The sequence below is a fragment of the Dermacentor variabilis genome, chromosome 1, assembly GCF_050947875.1.
Source record: "Dermacentor variabilis isolate Ectoservices chromosome 1, ASM5094787v1, whole genome shotgun sequence".
Taxonomy (NCBI): Eukaryota; Metazoa; Arthropoda; class Arachnida; order Ixodida; family Ixodidae; genus Dermacentor; species Dermacentor variabilis.
Window position 1 is genome coordinate 169,857,148 of NC_134568.1, and position 25,618 is coordinate 169,882,765.

Genomic DNA, 25,618 nt, shown 5'->3' on the forward strand with positions numbered 1-25,618 from the left:
GGCTAGTTGCGCGTTTGTCATGACATTTCTGAAACAATGTCATCAGTTTGAGGCCAAGTTCAATTTTGTTCATTTTCATTATATGTCAGATATGTAAGTAATAATCTTTTGTGTTAATAAAAATTTTGAAATATGAAAGGTACGGTCATCTTGTCCCTGACAAAATTTCAGCCCAGAAACTACTTTGGAAACACATTTTGGCGAAGTAGTTTGGAAAAGATAGTTTTCCCAAAGGTTTAGTTCGGCCAAAAAGTGCAAACTGAGAGAAATTAGTGCAAAGATTTCAGTATGTGCTATTTTATTTTAATGCCGAAAATGATTAATCAGGATGCCCTGCTCCATAGGTTGAACCCCCTCCTCTTCAATTTAAACCTGCGCTACGGCAGTTTCTTCAAATCATCACTTTTTTTTTTCAGCTTTAGAGCAGTCCAGTGCCCTTGTCTATCCTCGCAGACAAAGGGAACCGCAGGCAGAATTATGCCTTTCTTTTTTGCTTTTACTTTGCTTTTCTTTTTTTAGTTTTTACTCTGCTGTACTCTTGATGAAATGTCTCCCATGATTAGAACGTACAAAAATCAAATGTTATAATGTGGGCATTCACCCCGTGTTGGGTTTCTTGCCCACTCTGGTGGCTGTGTCTTAAATACAGCGGTCACGAGCGCTCTCAATGAGAATTGTTTCTCTATTTCTCTTCTTTTCTATGGTGTAAATTACAAGCAAACTTAGTAATGAGCTTCTTTATACGTCTAGGAATCCAAAATAAACAAAATTAGGAAATGCATTTTTCTGGAGATAATTGTGATTCTAACCCCTCATCCCCCTTAAGAATGCACTTTGGAGCCGAGTGTTGTAGATGCTGCATAGGAATACTGCAGCCAGAGGCATAGTCATATGTGCCACTGTTTAATTGCTCTTGTGGTGCAAGACCTTGCTGGTAATAAAACATGGACAAACATTTAGCTGCTCTTCAGTTGCTATAGCTACTGTTAAACGTCTGCCTATCAAGAATAATTTGGCCTAAATGCGTCTGTGGTGTGAGGACTTTTAATTTCAGTTCTATTCTCGAATCCATGGATATTATTTTTGTACAGGTTCCACAGCCTATACAATTGTCACTGTTCTTTTGTGGGGAATTTGTGTCACTTTTGCTTATTTGACATCAAATCATTAGGACTTTGACAGCGTTAAGATGTCTCAAGGGCACCAAACTTGAGATGTTGAATATTGTATTACTCATGCTAGAGCAAATTGTTCGACCTTAGATTACAAGTACTGGCAGTTACGTTAAAAGCACTGATGATGCAGCATTCATATGTGGATGGTCATCACCTTGTTCGTGGTCAGCATGACAGTGTACATTTTCAAGCTGCCAGCAATCACAGACTGTTTGGAGGTGCTGTTTCACACCACTAATAAGCCATGTCAATATAAAAGGCCCAGTGAAGTTCTTCAAGACATTAGCTTAATTGAGACAGTTCTAATTCAATGCAGAGATAGAAATTGGATAAGTTTTAAGTGATTGTGATATAGATGTCTGGTTATTGAAAAGATTTGGAGGCTTATGAGTCACTGACTAGTGAAGCCTGCATAAAATGTGCCTGCACCACAGCAGAGATTGGGTTTCTGTATGGCACTAGGACTGATAATGAAGACACCTAGGAGCCATAACTCACCATCCCCAAAGTGCAGACAGCACTAGGCCTTGCAAAATGCTTCCCTGTTAATGCTGGCAACACCAATCGGACAGTGACCGTGCATGTTGGTCTTGTGTAAGAGCATGCCCACTTGCAAGTTAGCACAGGTGGAGGCTGCTGTGAGGATACACATAGATAAAATGACTGCTTAATTCCAAGCAATTTTCTAATTGCATTATTTATTTAAACTTTTAAGCTAGTTGTTGCATTTACAGCCAAGAGGTCAGTAAACGTTAACATCCTGGCCTTAAATGTCGCCTTGAATATCCCTAGCTTGTATTTCATGAGAAGTTTTGGTGCTGACACATCTTGACACAAAATCGCATGCTAGTAGTACAACTTCCCTTGGCCAATTTTTTAATTTCAGATATTTTTGATAATGACCCCTGCCCGCTTTATGCCTGAGCAAATAAGCTTTTCTCCAGCCATGTCTTAAATTATGAATTTCGTGCTATTGAATTTTTTCTCAGCAACTATTGGTACCCTATACACTGGTAAAAACACTCCTTGCTGGTGATCTGTGTGTCAGCATTATTGATAAAATTATATTAGAAATTTTGTGCCCTTTTACGTGATTGAAGTTGGTAAAACTAGAGAAAGATGGAGAGCAGAACACAGAAGCTGGGATTATCGCTGGCTGCTAATTGAAGCTAGAAAACACGCAAGATTAGATGCATACAAAATCAGGAACCACACTATTTTGGGCTTCTGTTTCTGTCATTTTACTCAGCCTCTGTCTGCTTCAGTACACTTCATTTTACTGACAAGTGCTCCCTTGTGTGTAATGTTCCTTATTTGTAATGCAGTAATGTGTAATAACAAACGCATGCAACCTTGTTGGAAAAAATGCATGACTCGCATCGCTCTCTCACTCAGATTTCGTTTGCCTCAAATTTTATTGACTTGCCAGTAGAAGCAATAAAAAGGTTGGTATGTATACACAACCAATGTGGTTAGCAATTTCAGGTTCTGACACTACCCCCCCCCCCCCTTTTCACTTCTTTTTTTTTTTTGCCACCTTCAAGCATATTACTTACTTTTCAGTAAAGTTTGAGCCTGAAAACTTAAATTATTTAGTGTGATGTCCAGTATGCTAGGTTTTTCATTGTTGACAATAAGAAAACCAGCTGAGATATCAGCAAAGGTCACCATTTTAAATAACTTTTCTTAAGGTGAAAGAAATGGAAGTTCTCACAAAAAAACAAATATGTACAGCTTCTCAGTCATTTGTCATACTGCTGTCTGAAGTGAGACGATCACTCAGTATGAGCTACAACTTCGCTTTTCTTGTTTCGACTATCGCCCCTTCATGCCTGCTTTTGCCATCTCTCCCAGGCTTGAGGATGGAATTTTTGTCTCACAAAAATTGTCTGAATGGACCACCATTTGTGCGAGCTGGGTATCATTCATGCTTGTGAAAATGCAAACTTCTGTTACATTATTATTTTATGCTTGATTTATCGCCCCTCAGTGCGGCCATCACAAAGGTTTCTATAGTACCACGCAATGCCTACATTTGCCTTTTCCCTCTTTCTGCATGCAACCACAGTATATGCAATATAAACATCACTGGAAACTCGCGGTGTCTTATCTACGATATTTCACCGGTTAAAGTGCGTAGAACAATGATTGACACATAGCTCACACTAAAAGTGGCCACCTTGTGTCCTTATCGTTTTTGTGAGATTTAGATTTGACGCACTAGGCTGGGAGAGAAGGTGAAAGCAGGCATGAAGGTACGATGTTTGAAACAAGAATAGTGAACCCTCTCCCTTTAGGTCGGTTACAAGGTGCCAATTGGTGCCACTGTCCAACCTGAGAATGGGCTTTGCCTCACACTCGTGCATTGTAGCTCATACTGAACACTATAGTACATTATCCATGATGGCCTAGGTTGCGTCTCTGAACCAACTAGTAATTGGCTGTAAAGGTCTAGCTTAGCAATTAAAACTTGTTCTTCTTCCATATTTATGGAAATAAATTGAAACTGGAGATCTATAAATTTCGTTAACAATGTAGAAACCATAGTCTTCTAATCTGTTTTGAAAATATAAAACTTGCATTGCCATTTTGTTGTGTTTAAAACTAAAGTTCAGAGACTTTTTTGAACCTGTAAAGCCTGATGACTCTGAACACCCAACTATGATAAAACAGATCCTGCATGACCTTCATGCTTGTTATAAATGGTTGTGACTGTTTCAAACTGCCCATACGGGTGAGATGCTTGCTTCATTATTTGATTGAAGTGCATCGAGTGTCATTTTATATAGTTCATAGAACAGTGCTAAATAACGCATAATTTAGTTGAGCTGGTTTAGTAAAACTTAGCACCACTACAGCAGAGTCCCTAATGTTCACCCCGCAGGGGCGTCTGCGTCAGTAGGCGTTTGGTGTGTTGCGACACCACGTACCCGAGCACACGAGGGTTGGACCCTCCCGCGTGTAGCCGTGCGCGGCTTAGCCGTGTCTGGGGAAAAGGGGATCCTGGGGGTTGAGCCGAAGCTGGGTGTTTGGACCTTTAAGGCCCCCCGGCGGAGGCAACACACCTCTTCGGCCTCGGCTTCACATAGACGGCACCCCCGGACTGACCCACCCGGGGGAAATCGGCAGTCGCCTTTTCCTGTCCTCCTCTCCAATCTTCGTCTTTCTCTCTCGCCTTTTCATCTTTCCTGTCTTCTCATCACTTCTCCTCACTTCCTAGTTTCCCGGCGGCAAGGGTTAACCTTGTGTAGCTAGCCAGCCTTGGTTATGCTGTATTTGGTTATAGCGGCGATGTACGGCTGGCGTTGGCAGGGTTTCTCTAGCAGAAAGTCCTGTCGCGTCCCCCTGTTGGGCTCCATGGTGGGTGGTCGGCATCGCGGCCGAAAACCCAACTATACTCATGGAAAACGCTTTTCCTAAACTCCCTGATCGCCCTCAGAAACGAGGGCGGACCGAAGAGATCTTCCAGTTTTTCGGACGCCAAGTCCAGAATTTTCCTCGTTTTCATGTAATACACGCAGAAAAACCAGCTAAACAAGTGCGAACAATCTCCCCGTTCCTTGTAACTAAGTCTCTTACCGAACTTTTTGGTCCAGGATATAAGGTGTCGAGGATGGCTAGCGGTGACCTCCTCCTGGAGCTCCGCGATCAAAAGCAATTTGAGAAACTGCCTCAGCTAGTATCATTTGGGGACACCCAAGCAACAGTAACCCCGCACCGTACCATGAACACCACCCGCGGCGTTGTCTCGGATGATGACATGCTAGAGCTCACTGAAGCTGAACTCTTGGAGGGCTTCAGTGAACAGAATGTCATAAATGTTAAGCGAATTAAGATCAGGCGAGACGGTAAAGAGATCAATACGAAACACCTGATACTCACTTTCGGTTCAAGTGTCCGCCCCGAGTCCATCGAGGCCGGTTACATCAAACTTCGTGTTAGGCCATACGTGCCCAATCCTCTCAGATGCTTTAAGTGCCAAAGGTTCGGCCACAGTTCACAGAACTGTCGAGGCCGGCTGACATGTGCCAAGTGCAGTAACAAAGAACATTCCTCTGAAACGTGCCAGAACACTCCACATTGTGTCAACTGTGAGGGCGAGCATGCCGCATACTCGCGGTCCTGCCCGTCCTGGAAAAGAGAAAAGGAGATTGTCACAATCAAAGTTAAAGAAAATATCACTTTCAAAGAGGCACGTAGGCGGGTGTCATACCTGTCTAAGAGCAGCTTTGCCGATGTGGCGCGTAGGGGGGCAGCGTCACAACGGCCTCCGGCGGCTGTCCGACCCACAGGCGGTGAGTCGGCAGTTGCGCCGTCTGCCCCCGCGGCGGTTGCAGCTGGCGCTGCTCCGTCAACCGAGGAGAAGGGACCATCCACCCCGAAGGTGGGTGCAGCCGAGGCTGCCCCAACCTCCGAGGCCCCTTCCAGCGCTGGCAACGGCCAGCGCAGCCAAATCCCTCAGGGAGCCCCATCGACCTCCGGGCTGGTGGGCGCAGGGGTCTTGCCCTCCAAGGCGGGACTCCCTCTGAAAACCTCTCGCTCGCAAGAGCGCTTGTCCGGCGCCTCACACGAGGCAATGGACACTACACCTGTCCCCAAGGCGCACCAGGCGCCTAGGGAGCGTCGAGAATCGCTCGAACGCTTCAGAAAGAACAAAACACCTATTACAGGGCCTCGAAAGGGCTCTGCAATATAAGGCATCCACTCCGTTTCCGTAAACACAGCACCAATTTACCTTAAACATGGATACACAAATAATTCAATGGAACATCAGAGGTCTCCTTAGAAACCTTGATGATTTGCAAGAACTCATCCACAAACATAATCCAAAAGTGCTGTGTTTACAGGAAACACACTTAAAATCTAAACACACAAACTTTCTCCGTACTTATGTTACGTTTCGCAAAGATCGCGATGATGCCGTCGCATCATCGGGTGGTGTTGCGATTCTTACTCATAGAAGTATTGCGTGTCAACCTTTACAGCTACAAACGCCCCTTGAAGCAGTGGCGGTTCGAGTTGTCCTACTAAATAAACTCATCACCATTTGCTCCCTTTACATACCCCCGCATTACCCACTGAACAAACATGAATTTCACTCCTTGATCGATCAATTGCCAGAACCTTATGCTATTCTTGGCGATTTCAATGCGCACAGCTCCCTGTGGGGCGACTCTCGTATAGATGCGCGAGGTCGCCTTGTTGAGCAGTTCCTTTTTTCTTCTGGAGCGTGCCTTCTCAATAAGAAAGAACCCACATATTACTCTCTTGCAAACCGATCCTTTTCGTCAATAGATCTTAGTATAGCCTCCCCGTCTGTACTGCCTGAACTTGAATGGGAAGTTACGACCAATCCTTACGGGAGCGACCACTTCCCTATACTGCTAAGATCATATAAAGAAAACGAATATCCACCATACGCTCCTAGGTGGAAGATTGAGACAGCTGATTGGGAGAAATTTCGATCTCTAACTAGTATCTCATGGGCTGACCTGTCTTCGTTAGGAATTGACGCTGCAGTCGAGTTTTTTACAGCATTCATAATAGATGTCGCATTTAAATGCATATCAGAAGTAAAAGGCTTGGCCTGCAAACGGCGTGTCCCATGGTGGAACGACGATTGCAGGATCGCTCGTAAAAAACAGAACAGGGCGTGGGGGTTGCTACGCGCTTCTCCCACTGCAGAGAATCTAGTCAACTTTAAAAAAGTAAAATCCGAAGGCAGGCGAACCCGCCGACAGGCCAGACGAGAAAGTTGGCAGAAATTTCTATCGAGTATTAACTCGTTCAGAGATGAGGCGAAAGCCTGGGACAGGGTCAATAGGATAAGAGGGCGACAAGCACATGCACTCCCTTTGGTAAACACAGAAGGCGATACCCTACAAGATCAGGCAGACTCACTTGGGGAATATTTTGAGAGCGTGTCAAGTGCAACAAATTATACAAAATCCTTTCTCAAATACAAACAAACAGAAGAACGTAAGCCATTAACAAGAAAAGGTCGAGAGAATGAGCCTTACAACCATCCTTTTAGTATTGCTGAATTGAGAGCTGCCTTGAGCGCATGCAAGAGCTCCGCACCAGGATCGGATCGAATTATGTATGAAATGCTCAAAAATTTACACACGGATACGCAAGTTACACTACTCACACTTTTCAACACCATCTGGGATGCAGGGTACCTTCCGATCGCGTGGAAGGAAGCCATTGTGGTCCCTGTTTTGAAACAAGGAAAAGACCCTTCCTCAGTGGCAAGTTACCGCCCAATAGCCCTCACAAGTTGCATTTGTAAGGTGTTTGAAAAAATGATAAATCGGCGACTCATCTTTTTCCTTGAACAGAGCAAAATGCTTGATCCTTATCAGTGCGGCTTCCGAGAAGGGCGCTCAACAACTGACCATCTTGTACGTGTAGAAGCAAATATCCGGGACGCATTTGTACACAAGCAGTTTTTCTTATCCATATTCCTCGACATGGAGAAGGCCTATGACACAACGTGGCGCTACGGCATCTTAAGAGACTTGTCAGAAATGGGCATTCATGGCAATATGCTAAACATAATAACAAACTACTTGTCTAATCGTACATTCCGGGTTAAAGTCGGCAATGTACTGTCACGTCCTTTCATACAAGAAACTGGTGTACCCCAGGGAGGCGTGCTTAGCTGCACGCTCTTTATCGTGAAGATGAACACGCTTCGTGCTTCACTACCACCCGCCATCTTTTACTCTGTTTACGTGGACGACATTCAAATAGCTTTCAAATCTTGTAACCTCGCAGTCTGCGAGAGACAGGTACAGCATGGCCTGAACAAAGTGTCAATGTGGGCAGACAGGAATGGATTTAAGATCAATCCTAACAAAAGCTCTTGTGTTCTTTTTACAAGAAAGAGAGGACTTATCCCAGATCCTTGCATAGAACTGCATCGACAACAGATACCTGTTAACAAAGAACACAAATTTCTAGGTGTCATACTTGACTATAGACTCACTTTCGTCCCCCACATTAAACATCTTAAAGAAAAATGTCTGAAAACAATGAACCTAATCAAACTTCTATCCCATACTTCGTGGGGTAGTGACAGGCAGTGCTTAATTAATCTCTATAAGAGCCTGATTCGTTCACGATTAGATTATGGTGCCGTGATCTATCATTCTGCCGCTCCAAGTGCGCTAAAGATGCTAGACCCTGTTCACCATCTAGGTATCCGTTTAGCCACAGGAGCTTTCAGAACGAGTCCCATACAAAGTTTATATGCAGAATCGAATGAATGGTCACTTCATATCCAGAGAACGTACATCAGCCAAACATATTTTCTGAAAGTCCACTCAAATCCTGAACATCCCTGTTTTAAAACCGTTAATGACATGACATATGCTACACTCTTTCGCAATCGTCCCTCCGTAATACAGCCTTTCTCGCTGCGTGTGAGGGAGCTTAGTGATCAAATGCACGTCCCACTCCTCGAGCTCCGCCTAATGCACCCAGCCAAGCTGCTACCTCCTTGGGAGTGGCAGCTCATACAATGCGATATATCTTTTGTGCAAGTCACAAAGCATGCTCCAGATATCGAAATCCAAATGCATTTCCGGGAACTCCAGTACAAGTATGCCTGCACCGAGTTCTATACAGACGCATCGAAATCGCGCGAGGGGGTGTCCTATGCAGCCGTCGGTCCATCCTTCTCGGAATCCGACATACTGCACCCGGAAACTAGTATCTTTACGGCTGAGGCTTATGCACTGCTGTCGGCCGTAAAGCATATAAATAAATCACAACTCCAGAAATCAGTTATATATACGGACTCCCTCAGTGTTGTGAAGGCCTTGATGTCTTTCTGTAACCACAAAAATCCAGTATTTATTGAACTCTACTCCGCACTGTGTAAAGCATATATATCGAACCAACATGTGATTATATGCTGGGTGCCTGGACATAGGGGCATTGAGGGAAACGTACTAGCGGACCAGATGGCCACATCAATCTCATTGCATGCAGTTAACTCTACTGCTTCGGTCCCTGTCACAGACCTGAAGCCTTTCTTAAGAAGGAAACTACGAAATTACTGGCAACGCATGTGGGACGAAGAAATAAATAATAAACTGCATGTAATAAAGCCACAATTAGGTTTCTGGCCTCCTGTAACAAAATCCCGCCGGACAGATGTCCTATTCTGCCGTCTAAGAATAGGACACACTTTTGGCACACATAACTTTTTACTCACGGGAAACGAGCCTCCAACCTGTGGTAGATGCGGGGAAAGGCTGACCGTCCTCCACGTCCTACTGGAGTGTCGGGAAGCCGAATCCGAAAGAAAAAAACATTTTCTCTTAGCATACCGCCACCATATCCCCCTTCATCCTGTTATGTTACTAGGTCCAGAACCACTCTTTGACACCAGCGCCGTTCTAGGTTTTTTGAAAGATGTTGTGTTGCATGTTATTAACCCCACACGTTCGTAGCGCTTCCTCTCTCCAGAGGATGCCGCTGCGACAATTATTTTGAATAGCACATGCCTCTAGGCCCTTGTGGTTCAAGGGCTCGGGTGAGGCAGTAGTGCTGTAACCAATTTAACATCTCGCATATTTCAAACAATGCATCATTCTTTTACGATGGATTTTAATGTTCATAGTCATCGCCATAATTTTATAGAACGTAGATTTTACGCACTTTACAGCGACTATTTTTAGGCCACTTTACAGCCAAATCACATCTTTCATAATACATCGTTAACGCTACCACTTGTCATGGCGCTCTTTGGCCAAACCTGGCCCTTGCGCCACAAAATAACACACATCATCATCATCATCATCCCTAATGTTCATCATTAGTTGTGAATCCCAGAGCTTGTGCCCATACCCTGTAGTTGTGAGCATTGTATCTTACCAACGCTTCCTGAATGAATTGAACTCAATTCACCAATAAATTGTTTCCTTGAACAGAGCTTGGAATACTTATTGGATTCTCTGATGCGTGTTTGTTCTTTAGCAATAGGTAACATGTCTACTTAAAGTGATAGTGTAGTCCATTTTGATTTTATGGATCATTATCCTCTATTTCTCCTGTTAAGTGCTGAATCCAAATGTTGACAGATATTAATTTGATTTTGTAAAATTTATTGATATGGCATAACATAGTTACTAGACGTCAACAAAGAACCCTGTGTATATGCAGCATTAAGAAGAAATGTGGGGCTTAAAGGTCGACTTTTGAACCAACTTGCCGATTTTACCAAAATTTTGCAGGATATATTGTCTTATTGTCAATATAAGATGTAGTAAATTTTATTACCGTTGTGCAAATGGAAAAAAAGTTCTGCATGTCCCATTGGGCAAATGAGTTTATCACCTTAGGAAAACTATAAATTTAAAAATTGTTAAGATAAATAATTTTTTTCTGAATAAATATCTTCTGGATGCCCTTATATTACAGGATAGCTGCTTGCAATTTTGGGCTTTTTTCTGTAAAACCGCATCACTTAAAATACGTTCGTTTTCTTTTTTGCAATTTAGAAATTAATGACATCCGTAGTCTTGTTCCTCACAAATTTTCAGCATAAAATAATCATGCAAACAGTTATCATTGAGGTTTTGAAACTAGCTTTCCTAAAGCTACAAATTGGCCAAAAAGTGCAAACTGAGAAAAATCCATTCAAAGATTTCAAAACATGCCATTTTATTCTCTGAACGGTGGCCAATTGAATGCCCCAGCTGCATAAGTGAGTCCCTCTCTTTCAATTCAATGCTGCTCAATAGCAATTGCTTCTGTTTAGTGGTGATTTTTCGCACCTCAAAGCTTTGCTGCGTCAAAGACTTCGTGGTGGGCCCAATCCACCACAGTGCCAGCCACCTGTCGATCACAATGAACAAGCAGAAAAATTCAGAGCAATGTGAAGGTGTCCAGCACCAATGAGAATGAAAACAGGACTGGGCACAAAAACCCTGTGGGCAAGAAAAATGCATTTTCACCAATCCAAGCTCCAGTTTCACTTTCGCTGGCAATATGGACTTGCCATGGCCATAAATGAGCCTTTCTAATGTTCTTTTCCTTTTCTTCTTTTTTTTTTGTTTCTTTCCATGCGTTTTTCACTATTCTCAACAGAAGGCCCCTGATCGCTAGAAAGTGTGTAAAACAAACTTTCTAACAAGTGAATTGACTCTGCGTTAGGTTCCTCTCTTGCTCTTTGGCCACATCTTGAAAACGACGTTCATAGGGGATTTCGACAGGAAACGCATGCCACCGCCAAGTAAAAAAAAGCTAATTTTCTTCTTTTATATTGCGCAAATAATAACCAAACTGAAGAGCTTCTCTATATGTTTAAGAATCCAAAACGGACAAAATTTAAAAATGCATTCTTCTGGTGAAAATAGCTAATTTAGCTCTGCATCCCCCCTTAAGAATTTACCAGAGAAACTAATAGATAGTGTGACCTCATGCACACCCACATCTTCCATATTGTGTTGGTACTCCACCCCTGAAATTCCTTTATTGCCAGCAGACTATTATGCATTGTTAGAAAAAAATAGATAACGCTTATAAAAAAGTAAAACTCTAACCATTTAAGTTGCCCCTAGGGTTGGTTCTCAAAACTGTCACCATTTTACTTAAACAGGGTAAAAGCAAATACTATCTGAACAAAGTGCTCTAAAATGGTAATGATAGGAGACAAAACTGGTATGTACTTAATTAAGGAATTTGTCCCGATCACCTAGATGCCAATATGATGGTATTTTCGTAAAGTGCTCACATTTGAACTAATCTTACGGTTATAGCCAATGCATTTACTCAATTATTTTTTAAGAATCTCTGCACTGCTGGTCAATAACCTGCCTAAGCTCTCCCATTAGCCTCATTCCTTTTATTTAAAACACATCGTCAGAAGTCAGTAGCACCTCAAACTTATTGCATGTGAGCAATCTTGTGCGCTTTTTAATATTATTAACAGTGCTCTTGCACGGGCATTTTTTTTTACTGTCAAACAAGATAAAGAAACACCACTATTTTAAAAAGGAGATCAAGATGTTTTACTTATCATCTAATAACCATTGTGCCATGTTTTATTAAGGTAACTGAGAAGCTCATTGTTAATCACCTAAAAACAAAATTTAATCTTTGACGCCTCAGCAATTTAGTTTTTATACTAACTTGTCAACAAAATTAGCCCCAATAAATGTTTCTGATAGCATGAAACAATTTCTCAATAATGGGCTTAGGCATGCAAATTTTCTAATTGCATCCTTTAAACAGACATCACAGAATTTCATGGTGATAGAAATATTAACAGTTTACTTGTGGAGTTAAGTACCACAGTCATGAACATTGTTACCTGGTATTGTAACAGCTTACAAAAAGTGAGCCTCCTGCTAAAACAAGCTTCATGTTATTTCATTATTTCCAAGAAATTTATTCAATAACCCCCAAACTTTACACGGATAACTGTGCGATTCTCCAATCAAATTCTGTCATTTTCCTTGGTGTTGTACTTGATTCTATTCATAATATATAATACCTCAATATATTGAGGTTATATGATATATATAACCTCAATATAAGAAAGTTAACTCACCGCCGTGGCTTAGCAGCTATGGTGTTCCACTGCTACGCACGAGGTCACGGGATCAAATCCCAGCCGTGGCATCCACATTTCGAGAGGGGCGAAATGCAAAAGCGCCCATGTCCTGTACAATGGGGGCACATTAAAGATCCCCTGTTGGTAAAAATTAATCCGGAGTCCCACACTACAGCGTGCCTCATTATCAAATCATGGCTTTGCCACGTAAGGCCCCAGAATTTTTTCATTCAAGGTTCATAGTTTTATCGACGTCATGTGTGCTCAGGAAAACATGAACAGATCTCACTTGATGTCCATGAGCTAGCTGTCACAACACGAGCGAATGCTTCGCACACCGTGTCTTAGAAGCTTATGATTATGCAACTGCCAACATCAGACGCACGGAAACCCAATACACATCAAGGCACCAACCGTCTTGGCTCAGCCTTTGCACTTGCCGCAGAGAGATTACCTCCCAGATATGGCGCGTTGTCCATGCATGGACATGCGCTAGGAGAAGAGGGCAGATAACGCGCATTGGCAGCACATGAGGACGTCATGGAGAATCAGTCGCTTGGATTATTCAACGTGCCTATCACTGAGCTCTTGTGTTTCTCTGAGTGCTGTGAGCTGCCACGCACCCCACGGCCTCTGCAAGTTGTTTACCAATGTGAAAAATGGTGCAGCGGTGTTTCCTGGCTACCGCGTCCGGCACTTGCGGGTGCTTCGACAGTGTTTTTGCCACTCAAACCTTCTTGCGGAAGGACCCTTGAAATAACTTTTTCCTCAGCTGACATTTCTATAGTATTTTGCAAGATTTACTAACCATACAGGCTCCAAGTACATGTTTGAAAGGGCCGAAAACTTCGTTTAATTGCGAAAAAAATACACGGTTTTTAATTGAACTAACGTGGGAATAGGAAACAGTTCATTACGTCGAAAATTTTTGTTAAATCGAGACTCATTATATCGAGGTTTCACTGTACGTGAAATCAATCGATAAGAATATTGACATTGGTACTTGTATGCTGCTTCAAGCAAGGTGTTGTTCCAGCAATATATTCTGAAAATACTTTACATTAACAGTCACCTCCCCAATTTTTATCATCGGGCAACACTTCCTCTGCACGTCTGTCTTCCCTCACCAACCTTTGAAACCAGACATCTCAAACTATCGCTCTTAGTTTGTACAAGTGTCTCAAACGTCCCGTTTACTACAGCCTCGACATTCTATCATTAATTTGCACATTCAAAGTTAAGTTAGGTCTATTACAGTATTGAAGTCACAGTGGTTACATTCCCGCTGAGCTAGTTACGCCGACACATCTTCATAATACAAATCATGCACATTTTTCAAAACAAAAATAACCTTTTACTACTAAAGTGAACATAACAACGGTAAAATGATAGCCATTGTTCCAGCCTTATCACTTTGAAAGTCTTTGGCAGTAAATATTAGACTATCTCAGTTGCAATGTTTTCTATCGCACACTAAAGCGGCTTTTAAAAAGGTATCGAAGGAAGGTTAAAATTGTGCAGGAAAAAAAAAAAAGAGGACAAGCGGAAGGAACACACAAGACACCACGAGCACAGTTCGTTCCGCTTGTCCTCACTTTTTTTTTTTTTTTACACAGTTTCAATTTTTTTTCAGGTATGAACCAACTAGCTAGCAAGAATGTCCTACAAAGAAATTACATCACATGATTTCTGTTAGTAGTCTAAGTCTGCTTCTTCATTCTTGCTGCATATATTTGTTTGTGCATTTTCATTTTGTATAACTATTCCGTTTACTAAATTATTGCTGTTACTTGTGCCTATTGAACTATTTGTTATTTTTCTTACACATCGTTTGCTTCCGAGATGTGTGCATTTATTTATTCTAATGCTTTATGCCTGTTACCAATTATACATTCTTTATCAACACATGTTCTAGCAGGAAATCATCCTGGAGGTAATACCTGGGTCCTCCTTTTGTACTGTGTTGCTCTGCGCCTTTCATGTAACAAAATAATAGTTGAATGAGCTTGAATGCAGAAACACACACAGAAACAATAAATGGGACGAGCATTCTTGTGTTCATGTTAGCATTTCTAAATTACTAAACAAATTAAAGAGCCCCTAAACAACCCCCCGAGGCCAAAAATTCATTACATAGTGCCAGTTGTGTATGAGTCTACAGCGAACATGCAACCTCAAGAATTTCTGAAAATGATGCTGTAAAAGTAGAGTTGCAGGTGTCTGATTATCAAGAATGCCGGCTGCCACTTGTTTCTCCCTCTCGTTCGCGTCTCTTCCCTCAAGCGGTCTCTTCTTCGTGCTGTGACTTCTCTAAACTCCTCTAAATAGCATGTGGACGCTGCGTCATTATCAACATCACATTCATGTTTTTATTGTTATAGCAATTATATGGACACTCCAGGCTTATTTCCGCCTTTGGTGTTACCGTAATGTTCCGTATAAAGTCCAAGTGCAATAACATCATGGCTGGGTGCCATATGGTGTCGGTGTGAGTGAAAGTGCAGGGATGAGCCGAGAAGCATGGTGGCTCAATCTCATGCGGGCAAGGGAGGAAGGTGAGAAGGAAGTGCGCCGTCTTCCATCATGCGCAAGGCACGATGGAAGACAGTAGTCTACTCTAGGCACAGCTGCGTATGGTGCGGTTGAGCATGGCTGAGCATGGCCATGCGGGCCCTATCCTGAAAGCAATCTGCATTGGGTAGAGTCCATGCGTGCTGAAGGCTGATGGCTTCGTGTACTCTGTGTTCTCACTGCTTAGTTCACGTTAAAGCAAGAGGCAGCACAAAGGGCAATTCGTTCACTGCTGCTGCCACTCTTCGTCGTGCCAGTGTTTTGACAGCGAATGTTCGCAGTCATCGAGTCATGTGTTCATGTTTGCCTGTGCACTCGTGACACCATGCTTGTTAATTTAGTTAACGAATGTTTACAAGTTTATACGGCCAATAAAACTGCTATCCTTGCTTCGTATAGCTGTCTAATAATTTGCTATTGCAATCAATGGTTCGCCTTTCGGGTGAAACAGTGACATTTTTGTTCCTTGTTTCAAAACGCCACCTACATCTGGTTACCAAGGCTCCGCAAATATTTTTGAAAATGTGTACTTGAAACACTAGCAATGTGCCACTGCGAATTACAAAGCAAAACATGCAACATGTGCGTGCACAAGCAAGCAACACCAACTAGGAAGAGCAGGCGTACAACTGGCATCAACTGCATAGCGGCAGGCTAGTTGATGAACCAGAATTCATAGGTTCTTGTAGGTTGACTAGTCGACAGCCATTACCTTGTTGACACCACCTGGAGCACCCTGCTGACATCACGATGTGCCGAGAGGCACTGGAAAAGCCAGGAGAGGAGCACAGGATTGTTTTTTGAATTTTTGGTGTCCCCGCAATGTGTAACTCAGCCGCATTCCCTAAAGATGATTGTCATGGCATTCTGTACATGATGCACATGTTTACTTGAAATGTGTCAAAAAAGTTCAGTGGTTATTTAGGGGCCTTTTAAGTCAGTGGTACAGGTTGCATCTGCTACTGTGGGTTTTTATGGAACTTCCTGGCTGTGTGAATAGAATCCTTGAAAACTTCAATACATACCTGATAAATTCAAACTCTTAACATGGAATGCATAGTGCTTATATACGTGTTGGCTCCTTATAAATGTGCTGTGAACAAACCTATGTTTTACTCCTCTGACTCCCTCTTTGGTAAATCAAAACTGGTGCATAATGTTGCTTTGCTAAATTGGAATAAACTAGCAATCTCCAGAATATCAACATCACAGGATTTTAAAATTCTTGATATCATGAATTTTGTTGAATTAATATTCAGCTCCTCTGCATTAACAGATACAGTATATTAAAGACTGTGTTCCTTCCCAGTTTGGCTGCTATTTTATTGCTGCAACATTTTCTATGGGTTACAATGACCTAATAAATGCTAAACAATTTTTTTCAGCTAAACAGCTGATTGTGTAACAGAGTATCATTGATACAGCTGGGGCAGCTATTTGCATAGGAAGGTAAAAACGTGCTAAACTGCATTGTTATGCATTTGCTCTCATCATTGCCATACTGTCAGCAGTTGCTTAGCTAATGAATAATGAGCTAGGTTGGCCAAATCAGAGTTGATCATCTTTTGTATTGAAACCAAAATAAAGATGCTGGTGGTGCATCATATCATTAATTATATGGAACAATCCAGAGTTCATATATGATGCGTGTGTGCTGCTGTCGCTGCAGGTTGTGAAAACTGATATACAAGGTAACAGGTAAAAGTATCAGAGCAGAATCCACTTATTTAAACATGGCACATGCGTCTGTCTCCAACAGTGGCTCATAGACAGTGCTGGTTCTGCCATCAGGCACATCCTTTACTGTTCACATATTTGCCATTGTTATTACAGCAGCATTGAAATTGTATCCAGTTTTGTCTCAACCTATGGCATTCTGTCAATCAGTTTTATCTACATGGAGCAATGTGTTTCCTTTTATGAAACTGATATAATACAACCGTATGAATCTTGATAATGTCAATGTGGGCCTGTTGGCTGATCATCTTGAATTTAGAACAGCGCTGCACGGGCAGACATCTGTCCTTGTCCCATGCACTGTTCTAAATTCAACATATGAATCATGCTGATAGCAGTACAAACTGAAGTTTTTAGTGATTTCAGACTTCCTTTCTAAAACTCCTCACAGGCCTAGTCAGCATGACATATATAAAATTAAATAGTAACTAAAAAGAAGCTTAGCACAAGATAATGATGACTTACGTGCACTTTGTGTTCCCTTACACAATTGCTTAATCACCTATAAGCACACAGCAAGTGTCAGAATGCATGTTAAACAACATGACAAAAATTTTTCAGCAGGTGGTGCAGCAAAATAATAAAGAGGAAAAGAAATGAAATGTGAAGGAAAAGAACATTATAGTAAACTTCATGCATGTTGACAAAGATGATACTTGATACTCCTTCTTAAATATAAGTGTTTAAACTATTCAACTACTAGTTTCCATGCCTGTTTTTCTTATGTTCATTTTGCACTACTGTTTGCATTGTAAACCTTCATTTTTTTGTTGCACTCTCTCCTCACCCCACACCTTTTTCTGCTGACTTATTTAAGCTTATTTCAATGCCCCATGTTTCCACAGATGAGTGATGTATCTGCCGGTGGTGCAACAGTCTTTCCTCAGCTGAGATTGACCCTTTGGCCAGAAAAGGTAACCCTTATAGTATGATATGTATTTATATGATATGATATGTATCATGTATTAATGTTATTGTCTACGAGAGTCCACAGGATGGGAAGATGTTACGATATAGGTGCATGATGTCAGTCAAGTTCTATCAATGTTTTTTTTGCATTTTAAGAAAGCTACTTATAAGTGCTCTAAATATTTTGACAAAGGCAGACAGAAAAATAAAGCAGCAATGGCAATATTGTATTATAGTATATACTGAAGCATTTCACCTTATAAGACTCAGATTCTGCACAAGACTGGGGGGATCAAAACAACAGTTCACTGCATATTGCTGAGTAAGCATTGACATATTCACACATCTTGATGTTAGTAATAATATTGAAAAATCTAATAGCAACCAATTAGTATGAGATAGGTATATATATGTTGTGATGGCTCAGTGCACTTTACTGCTCTCAACAATGAGTTTCCAGCTTACAGTCCAATAATAGCAATAGCTTTTGTAGCTTTTTAGTTGCATCTGTTAAAGTTCCACCAGTGCCAAATTTACCTCTCATAGCAGGCTGGTACAAGGCAAGAAACTTTGCACTTAAATGGCACAAGCCTGCTTCAGGCATGTGCCTGGTTGAAATAAAGATTGCTTATCTCAATGCTGAGAGTGTAAGCATGAAATAATAAAAGTGTTTAAGGTGGTTGTTGAAAAATAAATTAACAACCATATGTAATGACAACTGTTCTGCATTCTTTTTTTCAAAGAGCTCGCACTGAATTTTATATTATCATACATCCATAATTGACCAGAGTGACCAGTTCATCTTATTACGAGTACATTTGGCAGGGTGTTAAACCAAAAAGTTTTTGAGTTCAGTTTGGATTCAGGTTCAGGCTACTGCATATTTTCCAGTTCGGCTCAGGTTCCGCCCCAGAGCAAAAATATTATGATATGAACCAGTTTTAACTTGTTTATATGGGATTGTAATGGTTCGGGTAAAGAATGACTAGTCTTAAAGAACAAAGTTTTTCAGCCCCGCCGACGAATGTATTTGAGCAAAAGATAGATTATTTGCACCCTTACGTGATGCAGGCCAATGAGTGTCTGGTGTCTTTAATATTACACAATAAATTGAATGCACTGAGAAGCACAGGCGTACTGTGATTTCCTTTCAAAGGCCACAGTGCCTGGTGCATTAAAAACACATTTAATTCCAATTATTTGGAATTTGTCGCAGTGATTTGGAACAGTTCTTTCAATAAGTGTAGGTTCAGGTTCATTTCCAAGATGGCAGAAAAATAACGGTTTGGTTCGACTGCAGTTCAGCTCTAGTTTTCAGTTCAGTTCAATTTCCTGGGAATCAGGCTTGTTACTTCTACTGAGTGACCTCTCAAAATTTTTAGTCCTTGCTGAATTTCAGGTTTGTTGACATTCATACTTTTGGTTCCAGAAATAGTAGTTTGATGTGTACTCTCCCTTTCAAGAGCCTTTTAGCATACTCAAATATTAGAGCAGCCTTGACAGGTATAATGTTTGTCAAAAGTTTAGAAGCCGCTGTGAGCATTTCCTGACCTGTTGCTGGGCCACACCCCAGGGCTTGCGTAGAACTTTTATTGCTCCAAAGCTCCAGAGGTTTAGAAAGACAGTGCTGACTGTTGTCATCGTCACAGTCTTGTACGTTGCCACTGAATTTAGTGTTGTATTTGCCATCCTCTTGACCACTTCCTCTTTGTTTTGGGAACACTGTTTGGCTGCACTGACAAACTTGTCTTTTAAAGAGGCCTTGAAAGCCCGCCGTAAAGTTAGTTTCTTTATGGCGCTGCTTCCAGTTGAGGTGTGCACTTCGCTCTCACTATGTGAGATGGGCGCTCTGGGTGCCTTGTGTCACCATGCCTCTGGAGCTACATCACCTATGGAGTTGTCGGAGCACGAAGTTGTAAGCAGCCCGAGGGGTCATTACAGCACTCCATGGTGACCGCAGCATCTGCACTTCGCAGCATGACAGTGCAATCTCTGAGGCCACACACAGCAGATGCAGCTACGCGCAACTGTCGTGTGTAGACTTCAAGGGCAAAGATGAAATACTTCTTTGGTCTTTTTGAGTTTGCAGACAAATATATTTTTTATTTAACTCAAAATGGAGTTATTACTGAGAACGTTCCTGCGAACGCAAAAATCTACCAATACCGCTGGGTGTGTGAGTCTGTGCATGTATGCGAGTATGTTTTCTTGCGACCTGAAGTTGTCACGAAGATTAATTACCAACTAGCCCAACTGCAGTTCTTCTACCGGTTGGTTGGTTGCTTCGCAGCTTGTGATGGAACTGCTGATGACATTGCAAAGGGTTTCTGACACAAGATTGTAAATTCCCTGCTACATGCAGTCTAATAATTGGCTGACATGTTATCAGGGGTCTTTCTTACTGCGATAAACCCTCACTATGACGAAATTGTTTTACTCGTATTATTGCTTTATTCAAAATTTCTACCAGTCCCAATGGCAAAACGCATGCATTTTAAACCATATTACTCGCATACCAATAAGTTCCTGCACTTAAAACGAACTAGCAAGGGCCGTGTGTGCACTCGCGGATGAGCTCCGCACCTTTCGTGCTGAGAAAAGCTTTGTGCGTTGGGCGAGCAAGTGACGCTCTCCTTCACCAGCTACGCTATCGCGGTGCCTGCATACCCTTTTCCTCCATGCTGTGCCCACATGTTATCAGTAAAGTTAGTAGGGAGCCTACACGCAAGTCTTGTTTTAGTGTGGTGACAACCTTTGTATGGGTACTTGCTACCACCAGCTAACTTGGGAAGTGAAAATTTCCTATAAATTATAATACATGGGCCACAAAATGGCAAAAGGCCAACCAAACAGAGCACATTGCCCGCAACTGTTGGTTATGTGAAAGTAATAAATTTTTTCCAATAATCTTTGGCACGTGACGTGAAAGTAATAATTTTCTTTTTTTTTAATGAACTTTGCCCGCAACCTACAAGAACATATAGTGTATGTGAATACAGTACATGACACATTTGCCTTATAGTTCAACAGGCTAGTAAGCACAGTCTTTATTTACTCACACTTCGAAAAACACCCTGTATACAGTCAACTTCCATTAGTTCAACCCTGACGCGACTGATTAGATCAATTGAATTATCTGATGGGTCGAATTGAACAAATGCGAAAAAAATCCGAGGGCACCCAAGTGCTTATTAGTTGTAAATGTGAAAGTATTAATGTCCAATTGAATGGTGCTGAGCAGTCCTTTGAGTTTTGCATTGCGAGTAATGTATCATGGTGTTATGTGCTCCCCAAGCCAGAAAGCAGCAGCAGCCTGTGGTGCCAACGCCGCATGCCACCGACGCAGCGATGTCTTCTCCCCTCATGCAACACCTGGCACGCTAACGCTATTGCAGCAGCAGGTGTCCCTTTTGTCTGCTCTGCTGACCCCTCTTACATAGCGTAAGGCTTGTGCACTTCGATCCATGTCGTTGTGCTACCTTGTCCAATTACCACAGAATCTAATGGGGATGCTCCCGAGTAAGCTGCGGTGATTTTTACGTCACCCCTTTTGTCACGGTGGACTTGACGGTGGAAATTTCGCTCCAAGTAGCATGACATCGTAAATCGGAGTGCACAGGCCTGCTATGTAGGAAGTGTTGGCTCTGCTCCGTCGAGGAGCCCTCGTTCCGAGAGCGAGGGGGACATACTTCGCGGCGATGCCCTCCCTGCTCATGCAGCACCTGGCATGCTAGTGCGGCAGCAGGTGATCCCTTTCGCCCGCTCTGCTCTGTCAAGGCGCAGCTCGTCACCTGGCGTCGCAGCCAATGGGAACTCCATCGAGGCACGCTCGTGATGTGGTGTCACAGCCAATGGCATTGCGAGTTTAGGTGCCGTTTCGCTGCTACAGATGACTGACGTCGGCTTTTTCGCTCAATGGGCTATTTGACGCTTTCGCATCAAAATGTCAAAACACCGCTGATTCATTTGGCAGCATTTGCCCTACTTTAGCACGTCCCGAATCAAACGCGCGCTCGCTTTCTATGTGTACAAAGTAGAAAGCTAACGTAGAGGTAACATTAAAGCGCCTAAACAAAGTAGAAATCTAACACATACCGTACGTTTAGCAAGAAAAATGGTAAATGGTGTAATATGTGGCACAGTGGCAGCCTATTTCCTAAAGTCGGCTTCGCCGCAATACAGTCGTGTTATGCGGCAAGGCGTACGAACGCTCTGGACGTGGTTTTCGGCATAATTTACACGAGATAAAAAAAAAAAAAGAGGCGCGTTGGAATAGAATAAATACCGCGATTGGGCATTATGAGCTACTGTTATTGCTTGCAAATCTTCCTAGGGAAGGTCAAAAATAGGCGTTTTCTATGGGAGATGATGTTTGTTAAACGCATTCACTGGCCCCTAAGCCGAAATTGACGCTAGCAGTAAAGAGGTTGCTATTGGGGTCACCATGGGGGTCAGGCACATGCATGCTGTCTGCTCAAGTTTGAATTATTGGACGAAGGCCAATTTTAGGATCGGAATCACGTAAGTTTGGGCCCATAGAAGTGCATAAGTGCCAGCAGTGACCTTTGGTCCAGATCTGATTATACGAAAAACCGAATTAACTGGGGTCTAATTAACGGAACTCTATTGTATTACATACAAGTGGAGGAAAACAACTGCTTAATGCACCTCACATTGTCGATGTGAGGTAATGCTACTAAGAGCACACCGCCATGCTTTATAACTTGTTGCTTTGTATGCTTCCTGTGACATACAATTGAAAAAAAAAGAATAATTTTGATGTGTAAAATGAAAAGCCAACATATACACTGACGGTGTAAGCAGGTTTCCAGCGCTTACTGCTAAAACCTAATTTAAAGATTTTGTAAGTTGCGTGCCGGCATGGGTACATGTCAGAGCGTAACAAAAAAACCGAAGGAATGTGCCACAATTTCTAGGAAGATTGGCGATCAAAATGGCTGCTTGCCAAATTTTGTGGAAAATAATGGTTAAAATTTTGGTGTTATCAGTACCTTAAAGTAGGGCTTGCATGTAGGCTCTCGGGCAGTTCTGCCATGGCCCAGTGACGCTCCGCACCTTTCGCCTCGAGCAACCCTCTCCATTGCTAGTTGTTGCCATTGTAGTGCCTGTGCACCCTTTTTTTTTCATACCGCACCCACGCAATATCAGCGGTGAGCGGCGCTGCCGTGGCACCATGGAGCTGTGCAAGTAGTGTGCAACAGACAATGCAAATGCTACTCCACGCAGCCTTTTGCATGCCCAGTGTGGTACTGTGGAAGTAGTGCATAATGAAACAGGCAAATGTTACTCCGTACAGCCTTTCATGTGCCTGTCATGGAAGGCTGCAAAGGCTGTGAAAGAAGCCAATCACAACTGAGAAATTCGATCCCAATCGAAAATGCTCCATGCAACACCCATATTAGGCTTCTGTGGAGTTGTGCTATTTTGGCTCTACTTTCTTAGCTTTTATGGATTAGTCACTTTTACCAAATTTTTTTGCCACCCCATTCACTTTGTTATAACGAGGGTTTACTTTGTATGTTAAAAAGTGTTTCAGATCCCCTTTAAAGTGTTTGTGTTGGTTTTGCATGTATCAGCTGTCTGACTACTGTTTCAGCTGGTCTGTAGTTCCTTGGCATCATTGGTGAGGATGGCTGAATGTACAAACAAAAACTAAATGTTTTACCATTTAAGTAATATGGCAATTTTTATCAAACATCTCTGTGGCATGAAGCACGTAAAAGCAGTGCCTGTCTTGCATGAACTTAGGCACTAGTTTCGTTTCCTACACATAACCCATGGTGTTCCTTCCATCACACTGAGATGCCTCATCTCGCTTGCTTTATACAGTTGGAGAATTAGGTGGTTCATTCATTTTAAAACTTTTTGTGCGAAAACAAACAGGGACGAAGAATGGGGGCAACACAAGGACGAGTGCTTGTCCTTGTGCTCGTCCTTGTGTTGCCCCTATTCTTCGTCCCTGTTTGTTTGCGCACAAAAAGTTTTAAGATGAATCTGTTCCAACTAGGTCGACTCGCAGTTATGGTTCATTCATTGCTAGCATTCCATGGGAAAAACATTATAGGTCTTCTGAGGCTTTACAGATGATAGCCCATATTCGGTAGCCCCGTTTGAGCATTTGCAATCCTTCTGCACATCGCAATGCCGAAGAAAGGACAATGAAATTGAGGCTGCGAAAGTTGCACTGTTCACCACCTTTGATGGCTGTGAAACAGCCTCATCAATGTGCACACAAAGGTTGGGGGGAGGCATCAACTAGCTTGATCACAGCAGGTAAGAAGCAGAAGCATTTGTCCTTCTCTGGGGAACTGTGAAGTTGGTTTTTAAGAGATACCAAAATGGGTCATTTTGACCTTTGTAGTATTTGTTTGCATAATTGTGTGTTGTATTTTATAAGGAACAGTGTGAATCTACTTTTACCCTAATGACATAATTTAAAATGTTATACCCGGTTATCCTTGTTATTTCCAGGGTGCTGCTGCTTTCTGGTACAACCTGCATCGTAGCGGTGAGGGGGACATGCTGACTCGGCATGCTGCCTGCCCAGTCCTTGCTGGCTCAAAATGGGGTTAGTGTGTCTACCATACCAGCAGACCTTACTAAGTGTTAGGTCATCTCTAACACAGAAGACTCCTTGCTAGTACTTACTCAGTGTTGGGACACTCTGGGAGTCTGTTTTCACCTTGCAGCTAGTGGAGCTCCCATTATTCACTGTAATTGTTTAGTACACAGTACACAAGTGCTTAATGCTCATTTACGATACATATCAGTGGCCCCACTACTTTCAGCAAGAGAACTAAGAGCCTATGTTTCATGAGCTTGCTAGGGGTAGTGTGTTTAAGAAATTGTGACATCTGAAAGCACTCTGAGTGCAGCCTGTCAATCTATTCATGACTCATTTTCCAACCTAATGTTAATTACTACTCATTTAGCTAATAAAATTAACCCCGCAGAACCCAACATATCAGTTTTAAGACGATGAGTTTGATATAACACCTCAACTACTAATATTCACTTCGAGTATTCTTAGTATAATCCAAATGTTATTCATTATTCGTTTGCTTTACTTACGATGACTGTGAATAGCACGATAGTGGAGCGATCCGCGAAGGAGACATGGGCGGCACACATACCAATTGCAGGGGCTGTTCCGCCATCGGCGACACGGACAGCAGGTGTTGTGATGGGTGTAACTATTTTCTTCAGCCGTTACGAAGGTCAGTGCTCATTACCGACAAATGCGCCCCAGTGTCTATAAGAGCAGACACAGAAACACCGTTGACTTGCACATCAAGAAGGTTCAGATGAGTGGGCAACGCCAGTAGAGGATTTGGCGGCGTAGGGAGCAATGGGGGGGGGGGGGGGGGGGGGAGCAGCATCACCTCGAGGCGCTGCATTGTCTAGTTTTCCAGCTGGGAGCGGCGTCCGAAGGGAGTCAGCAAATAGGAGCGACGGGGCTGGGGAGAACAAGATTGTCATCGTTGGGGCGAAGGCGAACGAGAATAGGGGCGGCATTATCAGAGCGTGCGGCATAGGGATGAGAAGGGCCACCTGGGGGGCGAGAGTAGGCATTTCAATAGAATAAGCGCCAAAATTGACGGCACACAAGAAGAAATACAGACAGGACAAGGCGCCT

The 25,618-nt window shown here is 42.5% G+C and overlaps 1 protein-coding gene across 6 annotated transcripts in view; it reads left to right on the forward strand.

Moving 5' to 3' along the window:
* Window positions 1–25,618, forward strand: part of PH4alphaEFB (prolyl 4-hydroxylase subunit alpha-1) — a 117,212-nt gene that overhangs the window by 73,483 nt on the left and 18,111 nt on the right. For all 6 annotated transcript variants that reach the window (XM_075699319.1, XM_075699333.1, XM_075699343.1 and 3 more), the window contains 2 exons: window positions 17,898–17,966; window positions 24,454–24,550. In XM_075699319.1, the coding sequence (XP_075555434.1) occupies window positions 17,898–17,966; window positions 24,454–24,550 (166 nt within the window). The remainder of the gene's footprint in view (window positions 1–17,897; window positions 17,967–24,453; window positions 24,551–25,618) is intronic.